Below are 19,613 nucleotides of genomic sequence, written 5' to 3'. Positions count from 1 at the left end.
CGGTGAACGAAGAAAGCGCAACGTACTGCATAATGGGAACACCATCGTAGCGACGTTCTTCCCACAAGTGTGAGCCTCTTTTTTTAGCCGCTGAAACTCAGAAAGGGGCACTCGCACACACACGCACAAAAGAAAAAAGAAGTAAACGAGGAAAACAAAGAAAGCTTTAGGGAGGACATTGTGGCCGCTGCGTACATCGAGTGATTAATCACCGACCAGCCAATCGAAGCGCTGCCTCAGCGTGAAATGACCAGATGCCAGAGAGCGGGGTGGCTGTGTTGGCGCCGGAATTGAGCCCATTAACCTGGCGACTATCGGGATAGAGTCGAAAAAAAAAATAGAGGCGTGATAAAGTAAGAAGAAAAATAATGGAAAAGTTTTTTTTCTCTTTTTTTTATGGGGAGGGGGGGGGAGTCAAACCTAGTTTCACGTGCGAAAGAGTAAAAGGGGCACGATGCTCCATGATCGTGTGGACTTATGGAGCTCTCTTACGTGGTTGTTTTTGTTCGCGGTATAGTGGCAGTAATGTATAAAACAGGGCACCGGTAAATTGCTAAATGGAGCGAGTAAAAAAAAAAAGCTAATGTGCAATAGTATAGGACTGGAGCGGAGGGCGCCCGGTACATTCCGTGGAATGTGGTGTTCTCACCTGAATTCTTTCGTCGTCGAAGAAAAAAAAAATACAGGAATTGGGAATGTGAATTGCGTGCCTACTTTCCTGTCGGGAACGCCGTGTCACGCTGACGTACGCGTCCGGTTAAATCTATATGGTGACCCGAAACGCACGGGAGCGCAGGGTTAAATAAAGCAAGTGCAAGCGAGATGGATGACGATTATCTGTTTGAGGACAAGACAAGCCTTAACTGGTCTTTCATTTTGTGTGTGTGTGTATAGTTATTTGGGAGATGCGCCTTTGATACGTCTGGTCTCTTTTGGAGAACCCTGCGTTTCGTAGCGGACGGGAGAAAACCGTGGCACGTCCCCTCCGGGCGCAGCCTCTAAATGCCACCCGGCTCGCTCGACCGAGCTCCAATGATTGGGGCCCACGGATCGCGCCGGAGATTCCCGGGATCTCTATCGCAGTCGCGCGCCCGAAGGTGTCGGCCAAGGTGTTCGGGAGCAATAAAGCAGGTGGGCGGGCGGGCGTTCCCTTGAAATATGTGGCGCGCTAAGGAATCGCGCGCGGGCTTTAATCGAAGGCACCCTTTGGACCACGCTCGAAAAGAAGGATCAGAGAGAGAGAGAGAGGGAGAGAGAGGAATAGAGGGTGCACACAAACACGAGAGCCAGGAACGCAGCCCGAAAGCAAACGGCGCGCCGAAAAAGGAAATATCCTTGGTGTGGGTGGTCGCTTGGTTCGTCGCACTGTTTGTGTTTGTTTGTTTGCGTGTGTGTGTTTAGTGGAAGATGACGACGACTGCGAGCAGAGGCGCAATCCATCACGGCGGCAAAGAAAGGGGGGCGTCGCGCCTTCATCGATTGCCCCGGTGGGGGGAGGGCCAATCAATGCCGAGGAAAGCTGGCTGGCCCCCACCGCCGGGCGCTTTTTCTCCGCGCCTCGATAGCCCACATAGAGCGCGATGCAAACACGCGAGAGAACGGGTGTGCATGGGCAAACACAGCAGCGTGTGCCTCGATATATATATGCGGTACCGTACACTCCGCCGTAAAACTCGCTCGTGGCACCCGACATACGGGTTCCCCGTGCCCTTTTGCTTTACCGCTGAGCCCTATACCGTCCTTTCGTGCCGTTCTTGCGTATTCGTTTATATTTGTTTTAGGTGCGCGAAACGCACGTTGGGGACATGCGGCGTCACGGCAATAACCGCGACTGGCACGTCGTGCGGGGATGGTCTCGCCGTATTCGAGTGGTCGGTTTCAGAGCATCCTGGCCGTGCTAACGTATGTCGATGAGAGACACCTATAAGGCTCTGTTGCTAGCATATAGGTGGGTCTACGCTAACGATAATCTGGCTTTCGCTGCGGTCATGTACGCACGCGTGTGCTTTCGCTACGTGCAGGCGGCGTTGCTGTCTTACACGTTCGAAGAGCTGCTTCGAAATGACCGGGCGAGGGCGTCGTTGCGTCATGAAAGTCAGCAACGAAATAACGTAACCGTTCTTGACATTCTTGACTTTTTTTTCCCCCTTTCATTAACGTAACCGCTCAATTTCATCGCCATTTCTTTTGGTCTTCGTCGGTGGTGCGAGCGGCAATCCGCCCGCGTTATTATTGTTGGGACCGACCGGCTGTGAGATGTGGACAAGAACGAAGTCCTTACACCCCAGTAAGACGGGCTAATTTAGTGACACTGAGGCCGCGTGGTGCTGTACGGCAGAACGAAGTGCCATTCGGGATTGACGATCCCGTTGACGATCTGTAAAGCCATACGCCTTGATATCATTGTGAGCATGCTGAGTTTTGGAAACGGTTACTGCTGTATTAAAGGTGAGAAAATGGATATATACAAGAACGCTGGTAATCAAAAATAGAAATGCTATGATCTCATTAGCACGTCTATTCGTAATGAGCCAATACACGCAAGAAACAAACGTGAAATCCAGGGGGTCAAAATGGCGGACTCTGTCCCGGGCGATTTTGACGGGCTTGACGGGTGTCGCGAGTAAACGTTTCCAGTTTGTTCTGGCTTTAATTAAGTTCGCGAGGAGGCTGATAACATTTGAAATCACGGAAAAGTGGTCTTAGAATCGGCGCCGACTCCGCAGTGAGCGTTTATTTATTCATTCTTAAAGCACTGCTATCGACGCTACACGCTTCAGCGCAGCGAAGTGAGTTCGTCGAACACATTCGCTGGCGTGCGCACTCCGCAGCAAGCCTCACTAACCTTTTTTCCGTCCGACACTCTGTGAATGACACCAACGTTGAACTGCACTCGCTTCGAGCGTCACTAAATTTTTTTCCCGTCTGACTGGAACATTATACTAGACCTGGGAACAGAGCATTGATGTTGGACGGTCGGAAGAGAGGGCATGCTCTGGTCGTTTCCGGTAGCTCGGGTCAGTGTGGGCTGGGTTGGCTCATCTCAGGTAGGTTCCGGTCGGGTGGGGTCCGATCGTGTACGGTCTTGTGCGACCAATGCCCGGACCGGCCAGCGTTTACAAACACCTTTAAAAGGTAATCTGGCTATAAAGCCAATGTGTGAAGGGGGGGGGGGGTGCCCGGGCCTGTCCGCTGCTGGGCTCGGTGCCGCCGACTAGAGCTTCGCCGACAAACTGAGACCGCCAATACTAGGCGCCGACTCCAACCCGAATGGTCCTGCAAACTTCGTGCCGTCCGTAATACCAACGACGAGTCGTGGCATGCGTCCCGTCTCCGAACGGGTGGCCACCGTATATGCGATTCCCAGCTGCTTTAATACACGTCTTCGCGGTCCCGATTTTGGCGCTCCAATAATCGAGCTACGTACAGATCCAGATAGGAGGTGGCAGCTCTTCGCGCGCGTGTCCAGGCAATAATGCGAAGGGGGTGCCGACGAGGTTGTCACCCACGGCGCGGTGACGACAGCTCGCTGGTTTCCGGGCGGCTTTTCCGTGTGCCCCGAAATGCACCGCGGTCTCGCGAATTGTGTTCGCCCGAAGAGCGGTTCGGCGACAGCGCGAACTGACGGGAAAGTTTGAGGGCACTGAAGGAGGCGCGCTCGGGGGCTGCGGGAACCGCAAAATAAATTATTGATATCGAAGACCGGTGGGAGAGAGAAAGGTGCTGCTTTGCCAGGAAAAGACAGACACAGAGAGAGAGGGGGGAGGGGTGAAAAGAAACCGCATTGACTTTCAAAGTCGTCCGCACGTCAAGCGGGCACGTCCATCAAACTTCTTTTTTTTTTTCTATGTGTAATCCCACCCATCGAGATCGCCACGAACGTGAGCCTTTCCCTTCTTCCATTATTTCTGGCGTGGTTCCCTCCTTGTCGCGTTCCGTATGTATGAGACGTGTGAAATCACGTGACGCCTATACGCTTTGTCTCTTTGTATGTGTGTGTGTGTGTGTGTGTGTGTGTGTGTGTGTGTGTGTGTGTGTGTGTGTGTGTGTGTGTGTGTGTGTGTGTGTGTGTGTGTGTGTGTGTGTGTGTGTGTGTGTTTTCTGGGAGGGGGAGCTGAAGGTAGAAGAAAATTGAGAAGAAAAAAAAAATAAGGCTCGCGATGCCTTTGTGCTCGTCGCACTTGCGTGTTGAGGTGGAAAACGCGGGATAATTTTTCAAATCTTTATTTTTGCTGATAATACACGGCGCAATACATTTACGAATCAGCCTCGGGAGATAAGCGGAAGCTGAAAATTTGAGTCAGTTACGCTATTCATTTAATCTGTTGCACTGCATATGTCACCTACTAAGAATGCGTAACTATCTGTCGAGCCATCTACAAGCGCTCCACTAGAGAGATAAAGCGGCACAGTTGTATCTTTCCCAGGTCGCAGAACTCTCAAATGAGTTCCAGCGGGCTAACAGTGTGGGCTAGTTGGCGAAGCACAGTACAGTAGAAGGACGCAACACCCCTAACACTACGGTGCATTTTATTCGAATATATATAGCAAATTAGCGCAGTGGGGTGTACAGACAAGAGAGAGAGAGAACAAGCAATGAGAGGAAACAGAGGGAGGGCAACCAGATCAGCGGCCGGTTTGCTACCCTGCATCGGTGGTGAAAAAAAAGACAAGAACACAACAGAAAACAAGTGCCACTGTACTCACTCGACTGTGATATCATGGAGGGACACTATACTCAGACGACTGTACTGTAGTGTGCAATACTGTAGCACTGACTGCACTCATTCTACTGCATTGTCCTCGTCTGTACACTGCTGTAGCGCATTGTGGTACTGCACTGTGCTCTGCTGTACAATACTGTAGTATTGCACTGTACTCATTCGACTTTAGTGTATTCGATACTGTACCTGGATTGGCGCAGTCTGATCTGGCTAGCGGTGTTGCGAAAAATCCTACATGATATGATTTTGTATCTCAGCACAACATCTTACTGAAAGATACACGTAAATTCAACAGAGGAACTGCAGATTTTCCGCGGATGCTTTTGTAACAGCCACCGTTCACACTATCCGAGGACATCGCGCAAGGCGAAAAAGCCCCCTTCTGAGCGGCTAGCTCGACAAAGACGAGATGAAAAAAAAATATGCAAGAAGGAAAGAAGAAATATTGGCGCCCAGCGTTGGGAGCAATTTCGAACACCGGCGCCACCCCGAGATATAACTCGTCCGAGAAAGCCAGACGCCAAGCCTGCCGGCGGCTGTCTCTGCGCGGTTTTAGAGACCTCGCGCGCGCCGCTTCGCGTCTCCCGCTTCTTCCAGAAAACGCGCCCATGCAGCCACACATCGAGTGCGATTTCTCTTTATTATCACCGCCTCAAAGAAGAAGCCGCTTTCCCGGAACTGGAAAGGTTACCGGCACAAGAAAAAAAAGAACAAACAGAAAAAGAACGTAGGAACGAAAAAAAAACGCAAAATCCACTGCAGAAGGAGCAGATCGTATAAAACGGGAATGCGAACGAAGCGTGAAACGCACAGGAACGGAGGAGGAGGTTGAGGGGAACAATCGCCCCGTCTTTTTGGCCCCGATCGTGCAAAAACATGAGGGGCGTGCCCATAAAAATCCGCAGTTCAGGCACCTGCCGAACCACGCTAGCGTACGCCACCAAGTATTGCGTCTTCTTCTTCTTCTTCTTCTTCTTCTTCTTGGCGTTCCCTTTATCGCCACTCCTGTCAAAGCAGCTTCTGAGGAAGGTAGATCTTCACGAGCGCCTGTTTAGAAAGAAAATCCAGGTGGCGAGAAAAACATAAAAGCGGAAGTAAACGCGTAAAGTTCAATACTGTCCGGAAGGAGAAAGTTCTCCGTTTGTCTCCTACGCACCTCTGTGCGAAAAACAAAAAAGTGAGAATTCCACAATGAAGAAATAAAGAAAAGCCAGAAGCAGGTACGAAACGAATAGATGACTCGAAGAAAGGGGAAGATTGTTGGAGCGGTCTTGAGTCGGCCGGAGTGCCTTCCGGTGGTTTCTTGCGCAAGTGTGGATTTGTTTGTTTATCGTTTTCTTTAAACTGCTCCCTCTTGAGGCGAACGCCCGGCGGTTAAGAGCCGCGTTTATATTTAGTTTTGTTGCCGCTCGGGAGGACAACAGATTGAAACGCTGTTGACAGGTTTGTCGCGGAGGATGCGGAATCTGCGAGCGATTTATGCCTTTCGGGATAACTTTTCTATTCTTTTTTCCTACCCTAGTTCCGGTCCAAAAGGGTCTTTCGCGGAGGCGCTCGCGATGCAGTGATTGTTCTCCGAGAGAGAATACGTGCCCGCACCCCGAAAAAAAAGAAAGAAATATGTACGTATACCGTATAATAACGATAACAAACATTTTAAGGGAAAGAAAAGCGAAACATGTGCGACCAGTCTCCCGTGATTTAAAGCTCGAGGCATTTCGACACCGTGCACAGGCAAATCGTCGACAGTGACAACAAAAAAAAAAGAAAAAAAGAAAATGCGTTCTCCGATCGCGAAAACAACGGAATGCAGCTCGACGCGCAGTGCGTGCCCAGATTTTGATGGCGATGATTCGGTATGTACTGCAACATACCTGCAGGCTCATTTGTCGCCGCTTGTGGAGGAAGCGGAGTGCGGATGAGAATGGTATAAGAGGTGAAGTGCTTCGAAAGGTGGTTTTCTGCGTACCGAAGTTTCCAGCGTACAACTCGCGTGTGTCTGCGTGTGAGCTTGATTGAATGGGTGACTAGATTATTCGGCGACGCTGCAAGTGTTGGACACTTTCGTGGCCGGCTTTTGGGCACAAACATTTTTATTGCCTGGTGGCAGTGGGAAATGAACTAATGCACACACTCACGATCACAATTGCGAGCACTTGGCGTCAGCGCGGTTGAATCGACAAGCCATGTAGTGAGCGTAACAAGAAGGCAGTGGTACTGTGCGTGCGTGTGTGTTTGCGTGTGTTGTGTGTGTGTGTGTGAGAGAGGGAGAGAGAGAGTGTATGAGACTAAATTTTTGGCGAAGCTTTCCCTGCGTACCCTGCCGGCTTTGTCGGCATTAGTTTCGTAGGTTTTAATACGCGCTGCTTGACTGAAGCTTCGCCTCGCATCTTTTCCAACGTATGATTTCGATCTGTGCAATTTTGTAAGTTTTCACTTATGTTTATGAGTGTGTGTTTTAAAGTTGTTAACTGAGTTGAAATTAAGTCAAGTAACATTAAATTCTCTCTCGCTCTCTCTTTTACGAGTCTACTCGCCTTGGCCAGGAATAACTATGAATACGTTGTTCTATTTTTCACTTGTGTGAAACGATGTCTGGTCCTTAAAGGGCAAAAAAAAAAAGAATCTTTTACGGTAAATAAGATGGAACAAATACATGCCTTCGGTGACCCATGCCGTACTCGCCAGAGCTGAAAGCGTCGGGTGGCAATGCACACGCCTTCGACCCGCCACTGTTAATCGCGTTAAAGGTGGTCGCCATCGTCCCCCATTGTCTTCCTATTTTGCTCCCCGGTGTAGAGTAGTTGGCTAGCAGAATGTGCCTCAGACCGAGTCTCACGTATTTCACATCATTAAGCATTCTTTCTGTATACATTATATATATTGCTTTGCGTGTACGCTACTTCTTTGTGCCGATCCTCTCCAGTGGTGGCGAGAAAGAAGCCGACGACGTTTGAGCTTCGACAAAATTGACCCCCATGGCGTAGTTTTACTTTGATAATTCTTCTTCGTGCATTCGAATTTCACGATGTTCTTTCTTTTTATTTTGCTTTGGTTCAACTTTACGCGTACATTGACCTTAATAAACGTCCCTGTGGCTGATTGGCTAACTTGCTATGACGTCCTGCTAGTGACCGCGATGGGACGGGTTCGATTATTGACCACGAAATCCCCGCGTACCTGCGAAGTCGCAATTAAAAAAAAAGAAATGAAAAAAAAATCCGTGTATTTAGTTACATCTCCCCCTCGCCGAAGGAACTACCGGCGGCCAAGGCTGACCCTGAGCCCTGAGTCCTCACAGCCCTGGCATTCTTTTGACAAGTTAACCCTGAAATTAACGAATGAATGAATGAATGAATGAATGAATGAATGAATGAATGAATGAATGAATGAATGAATGAATGAATGAATGAATGAATGATACTACGTATTCTATAGTATGTTTAGCCAACTATCCAGCTGCAGAATGTATTTTTCTGCCCTACGTAACCCAGTAAACGTGTTGTTAGCCTAGTAAGCACGCCAGAAAACTGCTCAAATGGAAAGTAAGATGGCTTGTAACGCTCGGAGCGCGCTGGCATATCCCGGCCAGAAAGTGTGGAGGGCGTTCAACTTTTGACGCGTGCAAAGCAAGTAACCTTTCACGCGTCGGGTGCTTTCAATGCCGCATGCGCGAGAGCTGCATAATGGAGACTGACTGCTTCGGGAGGAAATTAGGTGCACCGTAGGGAATACAGGGACGCCCGCCTTTTTTTTTTTTTTTTGTCTCCGATATAAGAAACTTCTGGCGTTTCACAGAGGCTTGGCCGCACTGTACGCCTTTTTGCATCTAAATGAACGGAAGTTTAAAAAACATAGTTGAAAGAGGCATATAAGGCAATGCGGTGGCCCCTCGATCCATAATCGAATAGCGGGTGCCTCGTGAGCGCGCTGTAAAAAAACGTAACCAGAAATTCAAAACTTCTGGGCTCGTATCTTAATCTTTTTTTTTCATTCATGTTGAACGCTCTCTCCGCAGTACCTTTCCTTCTTGTTCTAGTTTTTCTTTCCTTCTCCCTCTTTTTTTTCTTTGCACGTTCCTGTCAACTTCTCTAGTCGGATGAACTTTATGTATTAGACGAGATTTCTCCCCCTTTCATTTTTGGTTCTCACGAGAGGCGCGCATATTGTGTAAGTAGATTCTTTTTTTTTTCATATTTATTATGAATGTTCTTTTGCTAGTATTTCCCTACTGTGCGCGCACTCCGTGTTAAATAATTCTCAGTCTCTCTCTTCCCTCTATATTCACAACCTTACAACGCGTGCGCTCTGCAGAAGTGTATTCGCTATTTCTCGTCCGCTATTGTAATCTGCTTCACTCTTTTACGGCGATTTTCTTTCTTCTATATTTGGCGCCTCTGCACCCGATACATTGCCTGTAGAATTTCGTTCCGCACAGATAAGCGCTTTCGGATTCGCGTTTCTCGCGCGTCATTTTTATCATCGTCACCGTCGTCCGCCCTTCTGACCTCTCCCCCCAACCCCGTCTCCCTCATCCTACGTACTATCTCTTCCCTGACTTCCTACCTTGCGCTTCCGTTTGGAGGCGGCAAGAGAGGCGGAAGTGTGTGCGCATGTGTGCGTGAGGCGTATAGATTGTGGGGAGGAAATAAGCTCGGCCAATGCTGAGGGCGGGGTAGGAGCCCTCCATCTATATGCTAATTCCCATAATGCACTGTGCGGCGGCGCGGCATACCCTTCCGCAGCGTCTCGGGTCGTCTGCTCGGCTTCCGCTAGCAGACGGCGTTCGTTCCGCGTGGCTCCGTTGTCATACCGGATTTGAGTCAGCGACCCCAAACCTTGTCTCTGTGTGTGTGCTTCGTTTTTCTTTTAGCTAATCTGTTTTTTGAGGGCGCGCGTGCTTGTGAGTTTGCGCGGCAAGTTTATGGGTTAAGCGAATCACGCATAGAGGGAGTCTGTCCGTGGCGTTTCGCGTTTTCGTCTCTCTCCAGAAGCGTGCTAGGCGGGTGAAATGACGCCTCGCTTTCGTGCGCGCTTCCCCGTCTCTGGATTGCAGTCGGATATGGCTTCGGATTCCGGTCGCTTATTGACGGAAGTTGAATAGGGAAGCGTTGGGGGGGCCGCGGGGAGTGCGGAGAGCGCATTTCCGGCATTAGGGACCATGGCGTCGACAGCATTGTTGTGTAAAACGCCCAAGAAAGCTGTTCATGGCAACGAATTGGCTCCGACTTCGGGTAAACCGTGAAAGACGCTGAAAGGAAGCGAAGTTACTGGGAAATGCTACATTGCAAGTCATGGAATGCAATCAAAACCTGTCTATGGCGTTATCTTTTGCGCAATCTCTCGTGTTAACATTTTGAAATTAGCATATTGCCACTTGACAGTCAGAAATTCAAAAGTACCCTGGCTCCACAAAAAAAAAAAAGAAGAAAGTCCGGTTATCAATTCTCCATCTTCGTGTGCCTGCGAAGTTATCGTGCCGTGTGTGTTCCTCTTGGTTCGCAAACTTGTGCTCAGCTGCAAGTGCTTGCTATTATCAGCTGCCAGCGCTGAGGTGACCATCCTTCATATTAATGGTTATTAAATCCGACGCATCACAATTTCCTCTAGTTTCTCGGCAGCCGCTGGTATGACGCTGATATCAATGGTATCAGATAAAATATGTTATCTAAGTTCACCTACCATGTAAGCGTATCAACACTAATTACGCTTTTCGCCTAAGCTTGCATGAAGCCCGCGTCAGTGAAAAAAGTAACAGATATGTTACTTTATCCTGCAAATATGCAAGTCAGTACCGCATTCGCGGCTATTCACTTTATAGTTGTCGTTTTAAAGAGTTCCACTGACGGAACTTCTGTCTCTTTCATAGCAAGAACAAGCTAAATTACCTGCCTCAATCGCAATTCTGGGGCGCAACCGGAGATCGTTGTTCGAAACACGCGTTCAGTTTGCGTTCATTCTCGCCTCACGCGATTGGCCTAGGCCGCGCCGACGTGGTCATGCGCGCCCGCCGCCTAGGCCAATCGCGTGAGGCGAAACTGAACGCAAACTGAACGTGCGTTTCGAACGATGATTTCCGATCGCGCCCCTTTACCCGTTTGCATATTGGCGCGTCCTGCACATCTCCTAACCTCGCAAACCTCGTAGTGCAGCAACATGCTGTAGCTCGGAACCGTTCAAGAGCAGGCAACTCAGTCACTCCGCTAAGCTCACGATCAGGACAAAGACGAAAAAAAAAAAAGAAAACACGAAAAACAAGCAGGCGAAAAAGAAACGCGTCGGGAGAACAGAAGACGAGGCTAATCCCAGCTGAGCCAGCGAATATGCAGATTCTCAGAGTTCCGGAGGTTGTTATGCAAATGTCGTCCGCGTCATTTCTTGTGTCCCGTTCGGCGAACGCCTTCGTGTGCAAATGTCGGTGCAATCAAATCGAAATCTCGGATGTAATGGCGCGGTGCGCGTGTCTGTCGCGGAGATCGTTTGCGCATGCGTACGTGTGCGCCCGGTCATTATTAGCGTGCGCCTTCGGAAACGGGTATACGTATAAAAGCTCGTGAAACTAATCGTTCGCAAGAAATGAGCACAAGATCAGACACAGCGCTGAAGTCATTGACGTATTTAGTATAATTGCTTCTCTAATATAATCATATTCCCGAATCCGCCATCTTGTCATTTCTGATTGGCCCGCAAGGCGGCTACGCTCTCTCTGGTTGGCTCAAAGCGCCCGCCAACGTGGCCGAATCCGACAGCGTGGAGAAATTTCTCTCTCTCTCTCTCTCTCTCCACCGTGTGAACAGCGAGGTTGTTTCCGCTGGTCGGTATATCTTGGCAAAAAAAAAAAAAGAAACGCAGATTTTAACAGCGCAACACTGGGCATACGGCCCGATCGACACTGCCCTTGCGGCTGATTCTGCCGTTCCGTGTCGTGCTGTTAGTACCCTCTGTTTGCTCCTTAGTGCCGAATCCGCCATCTTGGTCAGCTGTGATTGGCTCGCCAGGCGGCTGCCTCCTTCCCCCTCCCGAAAAATAACATGGCGGAATTGGACAATACAGTGAGTTTAGCGTCGCCGTTTTAAACCAACCTTTTTTTCGTGGACTGGACAGTTTAGGGAGCTGTAGTGTTTATTACTGTTCATTCGAGAAATACCGATGATTACCTTTTTCACCAACGTGACTAAAGTTCATTTCACATTTTGCTTTGTCATTGCTTAGGTTGTGCAGGTCGTGAACTCACTCACTTTTTCAGTTTTTCATCTTTATGGAGGTACATGTTGCAATACAAAGTCATGGAATGACCCGTAGGCGTCTGTTGATCACACACTTCTAAGTCATCCGACCGGTGTATTTAGCTGTAGACAACGTATAAGCTGATGAAGTTAAATATACTAACCGCGGATGGGACTGTACGAGCAGAAGGAAAGGGACGTCGTCTGACCCACTCCCTCTCATTTTATTTACCGCCATCACATGCTAACCGGCCCAAATTAGCTTTCTTTTTGTGCAACCCGGCTTTATCGGAAGCTTTGCTAGTGGTGGAAATTGCCGCCTTCACTCTCGTTTGGTGACTTCATGAGTTGGCTATCGTCTGCAGGGGACTAGTTAATTGACTATCAATCTAAACAAGAAGTACATTGCGTTTTATAGCTTATAAAAGAACTAAAGGTTCAGCCTATAGAGACCATTGAGAACTTTCCCCTAGTGCAGGGTAGCAAACCGGAGGTTTTAAGTCTGGTTAACCTCCCTGCCTTTCTCTCATTTGCATCTCTCTCTCTCTCTCTCTCTGCTGAAAAACGAAGGGACTAGTTCGGTTTTTGAAAGAGACGGGCTTGGAGAAGCGACTGTGACAGTGATGTCACGTACCACGCAAGAGTGATGGACTGTAACTGACAATGCGTGTGCTGTGCTATGTGCTCTCTCTCTTTCTCCTCCCCATCTTTCATCCCCCCATCCCGCTCCCATGTGTAGGGTAGCAAACCGGTTGAGCTAAACTGGTTGATCTCCCTTTCCTTCTCCACTTTTTCCTTCCTTCCTTCCTTCTGCTGAAGAAAATAAATCATGTGAAAGCTTTTCGAAATTTTTGACGTCATATTAGAACTGTAGTCTTGTAGTAAAATTCAAGAAGGAAAACGTTACCTCTCCCCTTTTCCGCAAATAACTGACGTCTGCACTTTGAAAAAAAGTTGCAAATGCGGCTTGAAGGAGATGTTTCACTGGATTAAACTATAACTTAGTGTTGCAGTTTACATGTCCTTTATTTACGAAGGACGCCTGCTGAATTTACATAACAGAGAGTTTTAGCCGAACGCTCAGACCAACGTATGCTAGGAATATGTCAGAGCGCTAGTTGTGCGTGCCCACAAGGCTCGTGACGGCAGCTAAACGCAGAACGCTTTTCTCTCACTCCCGCTGTAAAGCCCGTTGAGTGCAGCGTGAGGAAGCGCCCACTTGGTTTCTTGGTTGTTTTGCAGCCAAGCTGATACCGCATCGCTTCCGTGTCGGCAAGACGTGTCCATCAAAAATGGGAAGTCTACGCAGGTCCCTGCAGTGCCTCGGCACGTGATATTTTAAGCAGAGTTGAGCGTAAGCGACCCTTTGCTAACATTCCCTAATATGCGCTCATCTTTCCCGAAGATCATTTCTGCGTGGTTTAATTAGCGCGACACCATTGCAAGGAGACGCTTTCCCAATTAGATCCACTGTCTTACGGTTTTTCCGATAGTTCTGGGGCAAAACAAAAGAAATAAACGACGCAACGACGGTTTGAAGTTGGGGCCGCCAGCCAATACAAGCCAAATCAAACCAAGTCACCGCTTTGGGACTTGGGGCGTTGGGGAATTGCGCCCGAACTTCCTGATTACGACACACTGGTTTCGGTCAGACGATAAAAAAAAAAAAGAGAGAGAGAGAAATCGATTACGTGCTCCGAATGTAGTAAGTGGCAAATTCGATTGACCAACGTTGGGAAAGGCTCCGCTAAACGAAGCATGATTTGGTTTCGACCAAAAGACGGCGCAATTAACGAAGAACGAACGAAGGTGCACGAAATTTCACGTGATGTACAACCGTTGAGTGCAAGGGGTTATATGGTTGGTTCTTCGTGCTTCTCTTTCTGTTTCCATTACGTACCGTGAAAGCGCTTTTCGACGGACGACGAAGAAAGGGTTCTTTCCTCTCAGAGCCAGCGTTTTCTTTTCTGTATCGACTTTCCGCGTTCCCGTAAGAAGTGTCCACAGAAACTTTGGCTCCGTTCGACGAGCCAAAGTGTTTATTGAGGTTTGTGTACGTGATCTGCAAAATAGCTTTGTCCTGGAGCTCGGGAAAAGTTTTTCCTTCGCTTCCCGGTATTTCACGGTGAACTTCGTTTTTTCTTTCTGTAGCGAGAGTTACTACCGCGGCCGCTACCGGCTGAATCTCTTTTCGGCCAAATTGAAGAAAACGATTGCGAAAAGTTTCTTTTCTTCGCTGCGCCACGCGAAAGGAAAACAAATGAACAGCTCGGGCATTGTGAGCAAGCGGACGAAACCCGCGTACGCCGTCTGGTACGGACTGCAGTGTAGACGGCCAAAGTAGCGAAAGAAACAGAAGGCCTTCTAGAAACGGGTGCAGACGACCGGAAGTTACGCGCAGTGACGGCAGCGACGCCTTGCAGGGAGGGCATTAGGTGCGCCGGTCACGTTGCCATTAAAACCCTTTTAGCGTACACCTTGTGCCCGGCACGATCCCGATCTTTCTCCGCCTATTGATCTTGTATTTTTGTCGACGCTATCACTGCTCGCGTCACACTTTTGTCGTCTGCTTTTCTCCCCTTATACAGTATTTTGCCGTCTGCCCTTTGGTGGCTGGCGCACCTATTGTTGCGTGTTTTCTGCTTGTTTACGCGATCTCTATCGTCTGCCTGTTCTGGTGTGCGCTTTGTTTTCTCCTCGCCGAAGTGATTCCTTCACTGCAGCTGCTTCAGCTGGGCCGAGTCTGAACGCTTGCGTTTCACGTATACCGAACGCGCCGTCCATTCTCGCATCGGTGGCCATTTTGATAGAGAGCGAGAGGGAACGAGTTTTGGCAAGGCGGCTTTGCCCGCCGCGCGACGGGAATACATACGACGCCATTTGCGGCTCGGCCGTAACGCCTCCGAGCGAAGATGCGAGGCGACGGGCCGTGCAGTGCGCGGCCCGCTGAAGTGTGACGCCACCTCTCGGTTTCATTATTCATCACTCGACGCCCACCCGCCCGTTTTTCTCTTATCTTTCTGAGAACTGCGCGTCACTGATCTCGGGAGCAGTGATCGAGCGAATCTAGAAATAGTGCACTCAGCGATCGCTGCGAAAGTAGATAAGACATAAGTTCGTTTATTTTTTTTTTCTTCATGGTGACAGGTAATTGCATGCAATACGTGTAAGTCAGCGCTGTTGTATTCTTTTCCAAATTGTGTACTTCAATTTGATGAAGGCTTGTGTGCAATCATTACATTTACTGGATGCTGCAGTACATGTTTGCTTCAACTTATACAGCACCTGAACACGGCAAAATTGCTGCGGTGGTGCGTTGTGTCGGTAGCTGGCAGCGGTACGGTAGAAACTCGGCAGAATCGAGACGTAATTCGTCGCGGTGCAGCAACCTGAAGCTCTGCTGAGGGTGGCGCCATCTGGCGACGTGTTCTAAAGCCAGTTTGTTTCCTGCCGTGTGGTACTTGGCTGAACGAACGAAAGCTTTCTCAGAGGAAGTCTCTGTACGGAGACTTCGGGCCAAGGCAACCCTTACATCAGCCATAACTTGTGCCTGGAGTCAACCATGTGAAGACAATGTGCATGCAGTACCACGTGCTCCGGTCCTGCGTCTCCAGCGGACGCCCGTCATTGGTACTTTGGACACGCTTTGACACAAACAGTCCGCGAAAATGTTTTTAGAGATGTGAAGTTGAGGTCTGACCGACATGAGTATGAGCGATTGTTCATGGAGACAGCACGTTCGATATGTCGCTTTTGTAGTATATATGCACGAAAGTGGCTCCCACGCTTTCATATCATTTCACACCCCCATTATGCCGCGTGGCAACCCAGGCAAGTAAAGCAAACAAACACCAAAGAAAAAACACTGAAGGCAGGCGGTCAAGAGGGCTTCCTTTTACGAGAATTCAGCACCGCGGACAAGGTCGGCGGCAAATGCTGCAATAACAGTCGTTCGCTTGTGAAATCTTGATGTCTGCTCTGCAACAGCCGGGTGATTTCCCCGCTCACCAGTGTGCATCCTGTCTTTCTCCGCGCAGTGCTGGACCTGGCTCGCCACTGGAGGCGTTCGGTGCAGCAGCCCCAGTCTCCGGCTTCAGCGCAGGCTGTGCTCATCAAGCCCTCGCCCTTCGACATTTCGTCCGAGGCGGCGGACGTCAACGAGGTGGAGACGACCTCTGTGCCATCGCTGCCGCCGAGGTGAGAAAAAAAAAACACACTCCGAAAACTCGTTGTCGTACGTGTGCAGGCTGCAGGAGATTTATCGGATGAAAAAAAAAAACTGAAAAAGAGCAATAACGCACGTGCAAACAAACCTCCCAGTAACCGCAGCTGAACGTGCTCTATCGGTATGGTTGTGTACATGCTCCGCCGGTGTCCGTACAAGAACTCTCGGAAGTCGAGTTGAAACTTGGGACGAGCATGCTACGCCCGTAAAAGTACTTGACAGTCCTCACATTGTTAATAGAGTGAAGGCCTTTGCGAGTACTATATACTAGTGCAGCGAAATGAGTAATATACGCGCGCTGGAAAATAGCGGCGACGCCCCTGTTGTGGGTGGACAGCGCAGGCATCTGCGCGAAGGCATTGCCAACGCGATCCGGATAGCCTCCTCTTGCATTCCGCGGAACTCGTTAGGCGCAAACCCGGCAACCGCCGGTGTTGCGGGGCGCCCGAACAACCGACGCGGAATGCGAGCGCCTCGCAGCCCACCTACCGCGCTCTTCGCTACTGCCCCTGCCATCCTCCTCGATCTCCTACTCGCGGGCTTTCGCCTTCTTCTCCCCCCATCTCCTTATAACTCTTCTGCCCGTGTCAGCACGCTCCGTCTTTTTGTCTCCTCCAGATCATCGTATCTTTTTTTCGCTTGACTTTCTATGCCTTCGTGCGACCCACTACGTGAATCGCCCGTTTGCCGGTCCTAATCATTTATCTCCCTCTCAGTCGTCTCTTACTTCCGGTGGCAGGGTAGTGCCCGCGCTGGTTCACGAAGCCTCCTTGTCATATGTGCCTCCGAGATGGCTAACCATGAAAAATTTTACTCGCGATAGCAAGTCAGACCTTCCGCGGCTTCGTGAGGGGCTCTTGTCCGAAGCCTCTTGTGTGTCATATGTGTAATCACGCATAAAGGAACGCGGCAAAAAAGAACGCGTACGCGCGCGTCGGAGTTTGTCGGGGGCAACAGCCGTTTTTCTTTTTCGTCTGAGCGCTAACCCTTAAGAAAAAAAAAGATGCAACATATCACGCAGCAGCAATGACAAAGACTTTGCTCAATCGCGTGCTACCTGCACCTTGTTAGCCCAGTTTAATGAGTGCCCATCTGAAGTGCTGATACGTCAGCAGCTGCACGTAAAAGCGGAAAGCTGAAATTTTATTACCAAGTTTTTCCAGTCAACTATGGGTTTGGGGTAGTTGCTGAGAGAGAGGGAGAGTAATTTATTTACAGAAAGGTGTAGAGGTCAGGCTACGCTGTACCTAGCCCTCCCCTACTACCCTGCACAGCGAAGAAGGAGCGCTAAAAAAAAAAAAGGAGTGATGATAAAAGAGAAGGAAGGACGTACATGCAAGTCCACTACGTGCAAGTCCACTCGTAGACAGGGCTCAATGCCAGTAGATGCAAATTAACAGCGCTGGAAAAAGACGCGCGTAAAGAACGCCAACGCAAGGCTAAAATTCAAAGCGAGCCGAAACGCTGATCCTTTGCTAGAGTCGTTAATTGCTGTCCCTTCAGTCGCAGTCATACGCAAAGAGTCTCGAGTATTTCCTGTGTCTTTCTTTACCCTCCTCTTCCACATTCTCCCAGGGACTCTTCGCCTCCAGATTCAGTCGGAGTGTTGACCCTTTCTTCCTCGTTACGCGTCACCCTCTAGCTTTAATTTCGTCCTCTTCGTTCGTCCTCTCTCTCTCTCTCTCGCCCCGAGCGACGTCCCTCGCTGTTTCCGTCCTTCGCGCGTCTAGGAATATTCGTCGCACCCCCGAACCGCGCGGGCGTCACCGCTTTGGGAATCTCGTCGCGACGCGAAGCACGCGACGGCGCGAGACAGCTGCCTAACCGACTACGGCAGCTTCGTCCACCGCGATGCCGAAAAAAGGATGGTTTCCCGCGCGCCCGCGACAACCGACGAGCAAAGCAAGCAGTGCAAAGATCTTTCTCCGCTCCACCGAGGCCTTCTCGCTCTTCTCCTGCGAGACGGGCACCAGGCTGCAGCGCGATCCTCATAGCCCGGCTGTTTAGGAACAGCAGAAGCGAGCTCGTAGGCGTAGGTGGGGATACTGTACGTTTCTTTATACTAGGGGCATGGAGCGTCCGCGTTTCCGAACTCTTTGCTGTCGCCAATGCGATGGAGACAGAACAGCGCGAACAAAAGAACAAAATGAGGGCGCGCGAGTGCAACTCGAGTGTTATGCGGTACACTTATTAAGTTTGTGCGCATGTTATTATGTCACTTAGGTGTGACTATAGAGTCGTGTGGGATCATCTTAAAATGGCGGTGTCGTGCGACTGTGCCAGATATCTGTAGAACGTGTTTGATGTGTTGATGCCCCTGGTAAGACTACTAGTGAGGTGTGTTAAAGTTGTATGTGGTGTTTATTGCAATTTTTCAGCTCGTTGTCTTCTTTTATTTTTCTTTCCTGAGTAGTGCTTGGAACTTTGGGATAGCCAGCACGATATAAATCTGCCTTACCGTTTTTTTTTCTGCTTTATTGAGAAAAAGAAACGACATTAAAGAACACATTATCGTCGACTCTCAGCTGAGTAACTTATGGAAAAGCGCTCGTAGGGAGACGTGCAAAGGAAAACGCCAAGGAAAACAGAATTAGGACCAGAATTCGCACCGATTATCGCGATTGAAAATACTGAAATTCATGAAAAGAAGCATTAGGTAAGAAGGTTAGCTTATGCCAGATGAAAGTACAACGCATGCTTCCGGAACACGAGATATGTCAGCAATAACGGGAACGCAGCCTTCGTAATAAGCCAGACAGACCCAGAACTACCGCGCTGCCTCCTCGTTCCCGTGTGAGATAGGGTCAGCGCCTTCTCGGGACTAGCTCATCAGTAAGCAAAGTTTACAAGGCATTCAAACTGAAACAGACACTAAGTTTAGTGTATTTTTACACCCTTACAAAAAAGAATGCTTACAAGTATCCAAATATGCCTTGAAATCTGTGACGTCGTACTAACGTTACTTGCTCTGCCTGTGCTAGCGGTAGGTTCATTACGGGAAGCCTTTTGTTTCGTTTGCACCAATCATAACTGCACTTGTCCTGCCAAATAATATGCACGAATTCCATGAAAGCTATTTACAGTCACACGAACGCAAAAAAAATAATAATAATTTGCGCTGTATTAGCAAATTACCGTTGTACAACACCAAGAATGAAATTATTACCGGGAGAATAAACTTGGTAAGCCAGGAAAGAACGAAAAACCAGTGGCGAAGACGCCTTGTCGTTTCCGCAGAAAGAATTCTGCAACATAATGGATTTCGACAAAATCTGCTCGGCCCTTGCATTTTTTTTTTTCGGCTAAGATGAACCACGTTTTATTCTTAAGCATCTAACAGTTGAAACTTGAGAAATTTCAAGAACTTTTGTTGAGCTTCGACGGCGTAAAATTAAAAAAGATACTATTTAAAATCCGCGACGTTACATTGACGTGCCC

The 19,613-nt window shown here is 49.1% G+C and overlaps 1 protein-coding gene across 1 annotated transcript in view; it reads left to right on the top strand.

The window, feature by feature from the left end:
* LOC142560685 (tyrosine-protein kinase transmembrane receptor Ror-like) overlaps window positions 1-19,613 on the top strand; it is a 325,714-nt gene that overhangs the window by 176,605 nt on the left and 129,496 nt on the right. Inside the window, exon 2 of the mRNA XM_075672939.1 lies at window positions 15,988-16,147. Within this exon, the coding sequence (XP_075529054.1) occupies window positions 15,988-16,147 (160 nt within the window). The remainder of the gene's footprint in view (window positions 1-15,987; window positions 16,148-19,613) is intronic.

This window comes from Dermacentor variabilis, chromosome 10, assembly GCF_050947875.1.
Source record: "Dermacentor variabilis isolate Ectoservices chromosome 10, ASM5094787v1, whole genome shotgun sequence".
Lineage (NCBI taxonomy): Eukaryota > Metazoa > Arthropoda > Arachnida > Ixodida > Ixodidae > Dermacentor > Dermacentor variabilis.
This window is presented reverse-complemented; position numbering and strand designations above follow the sequence as displayed.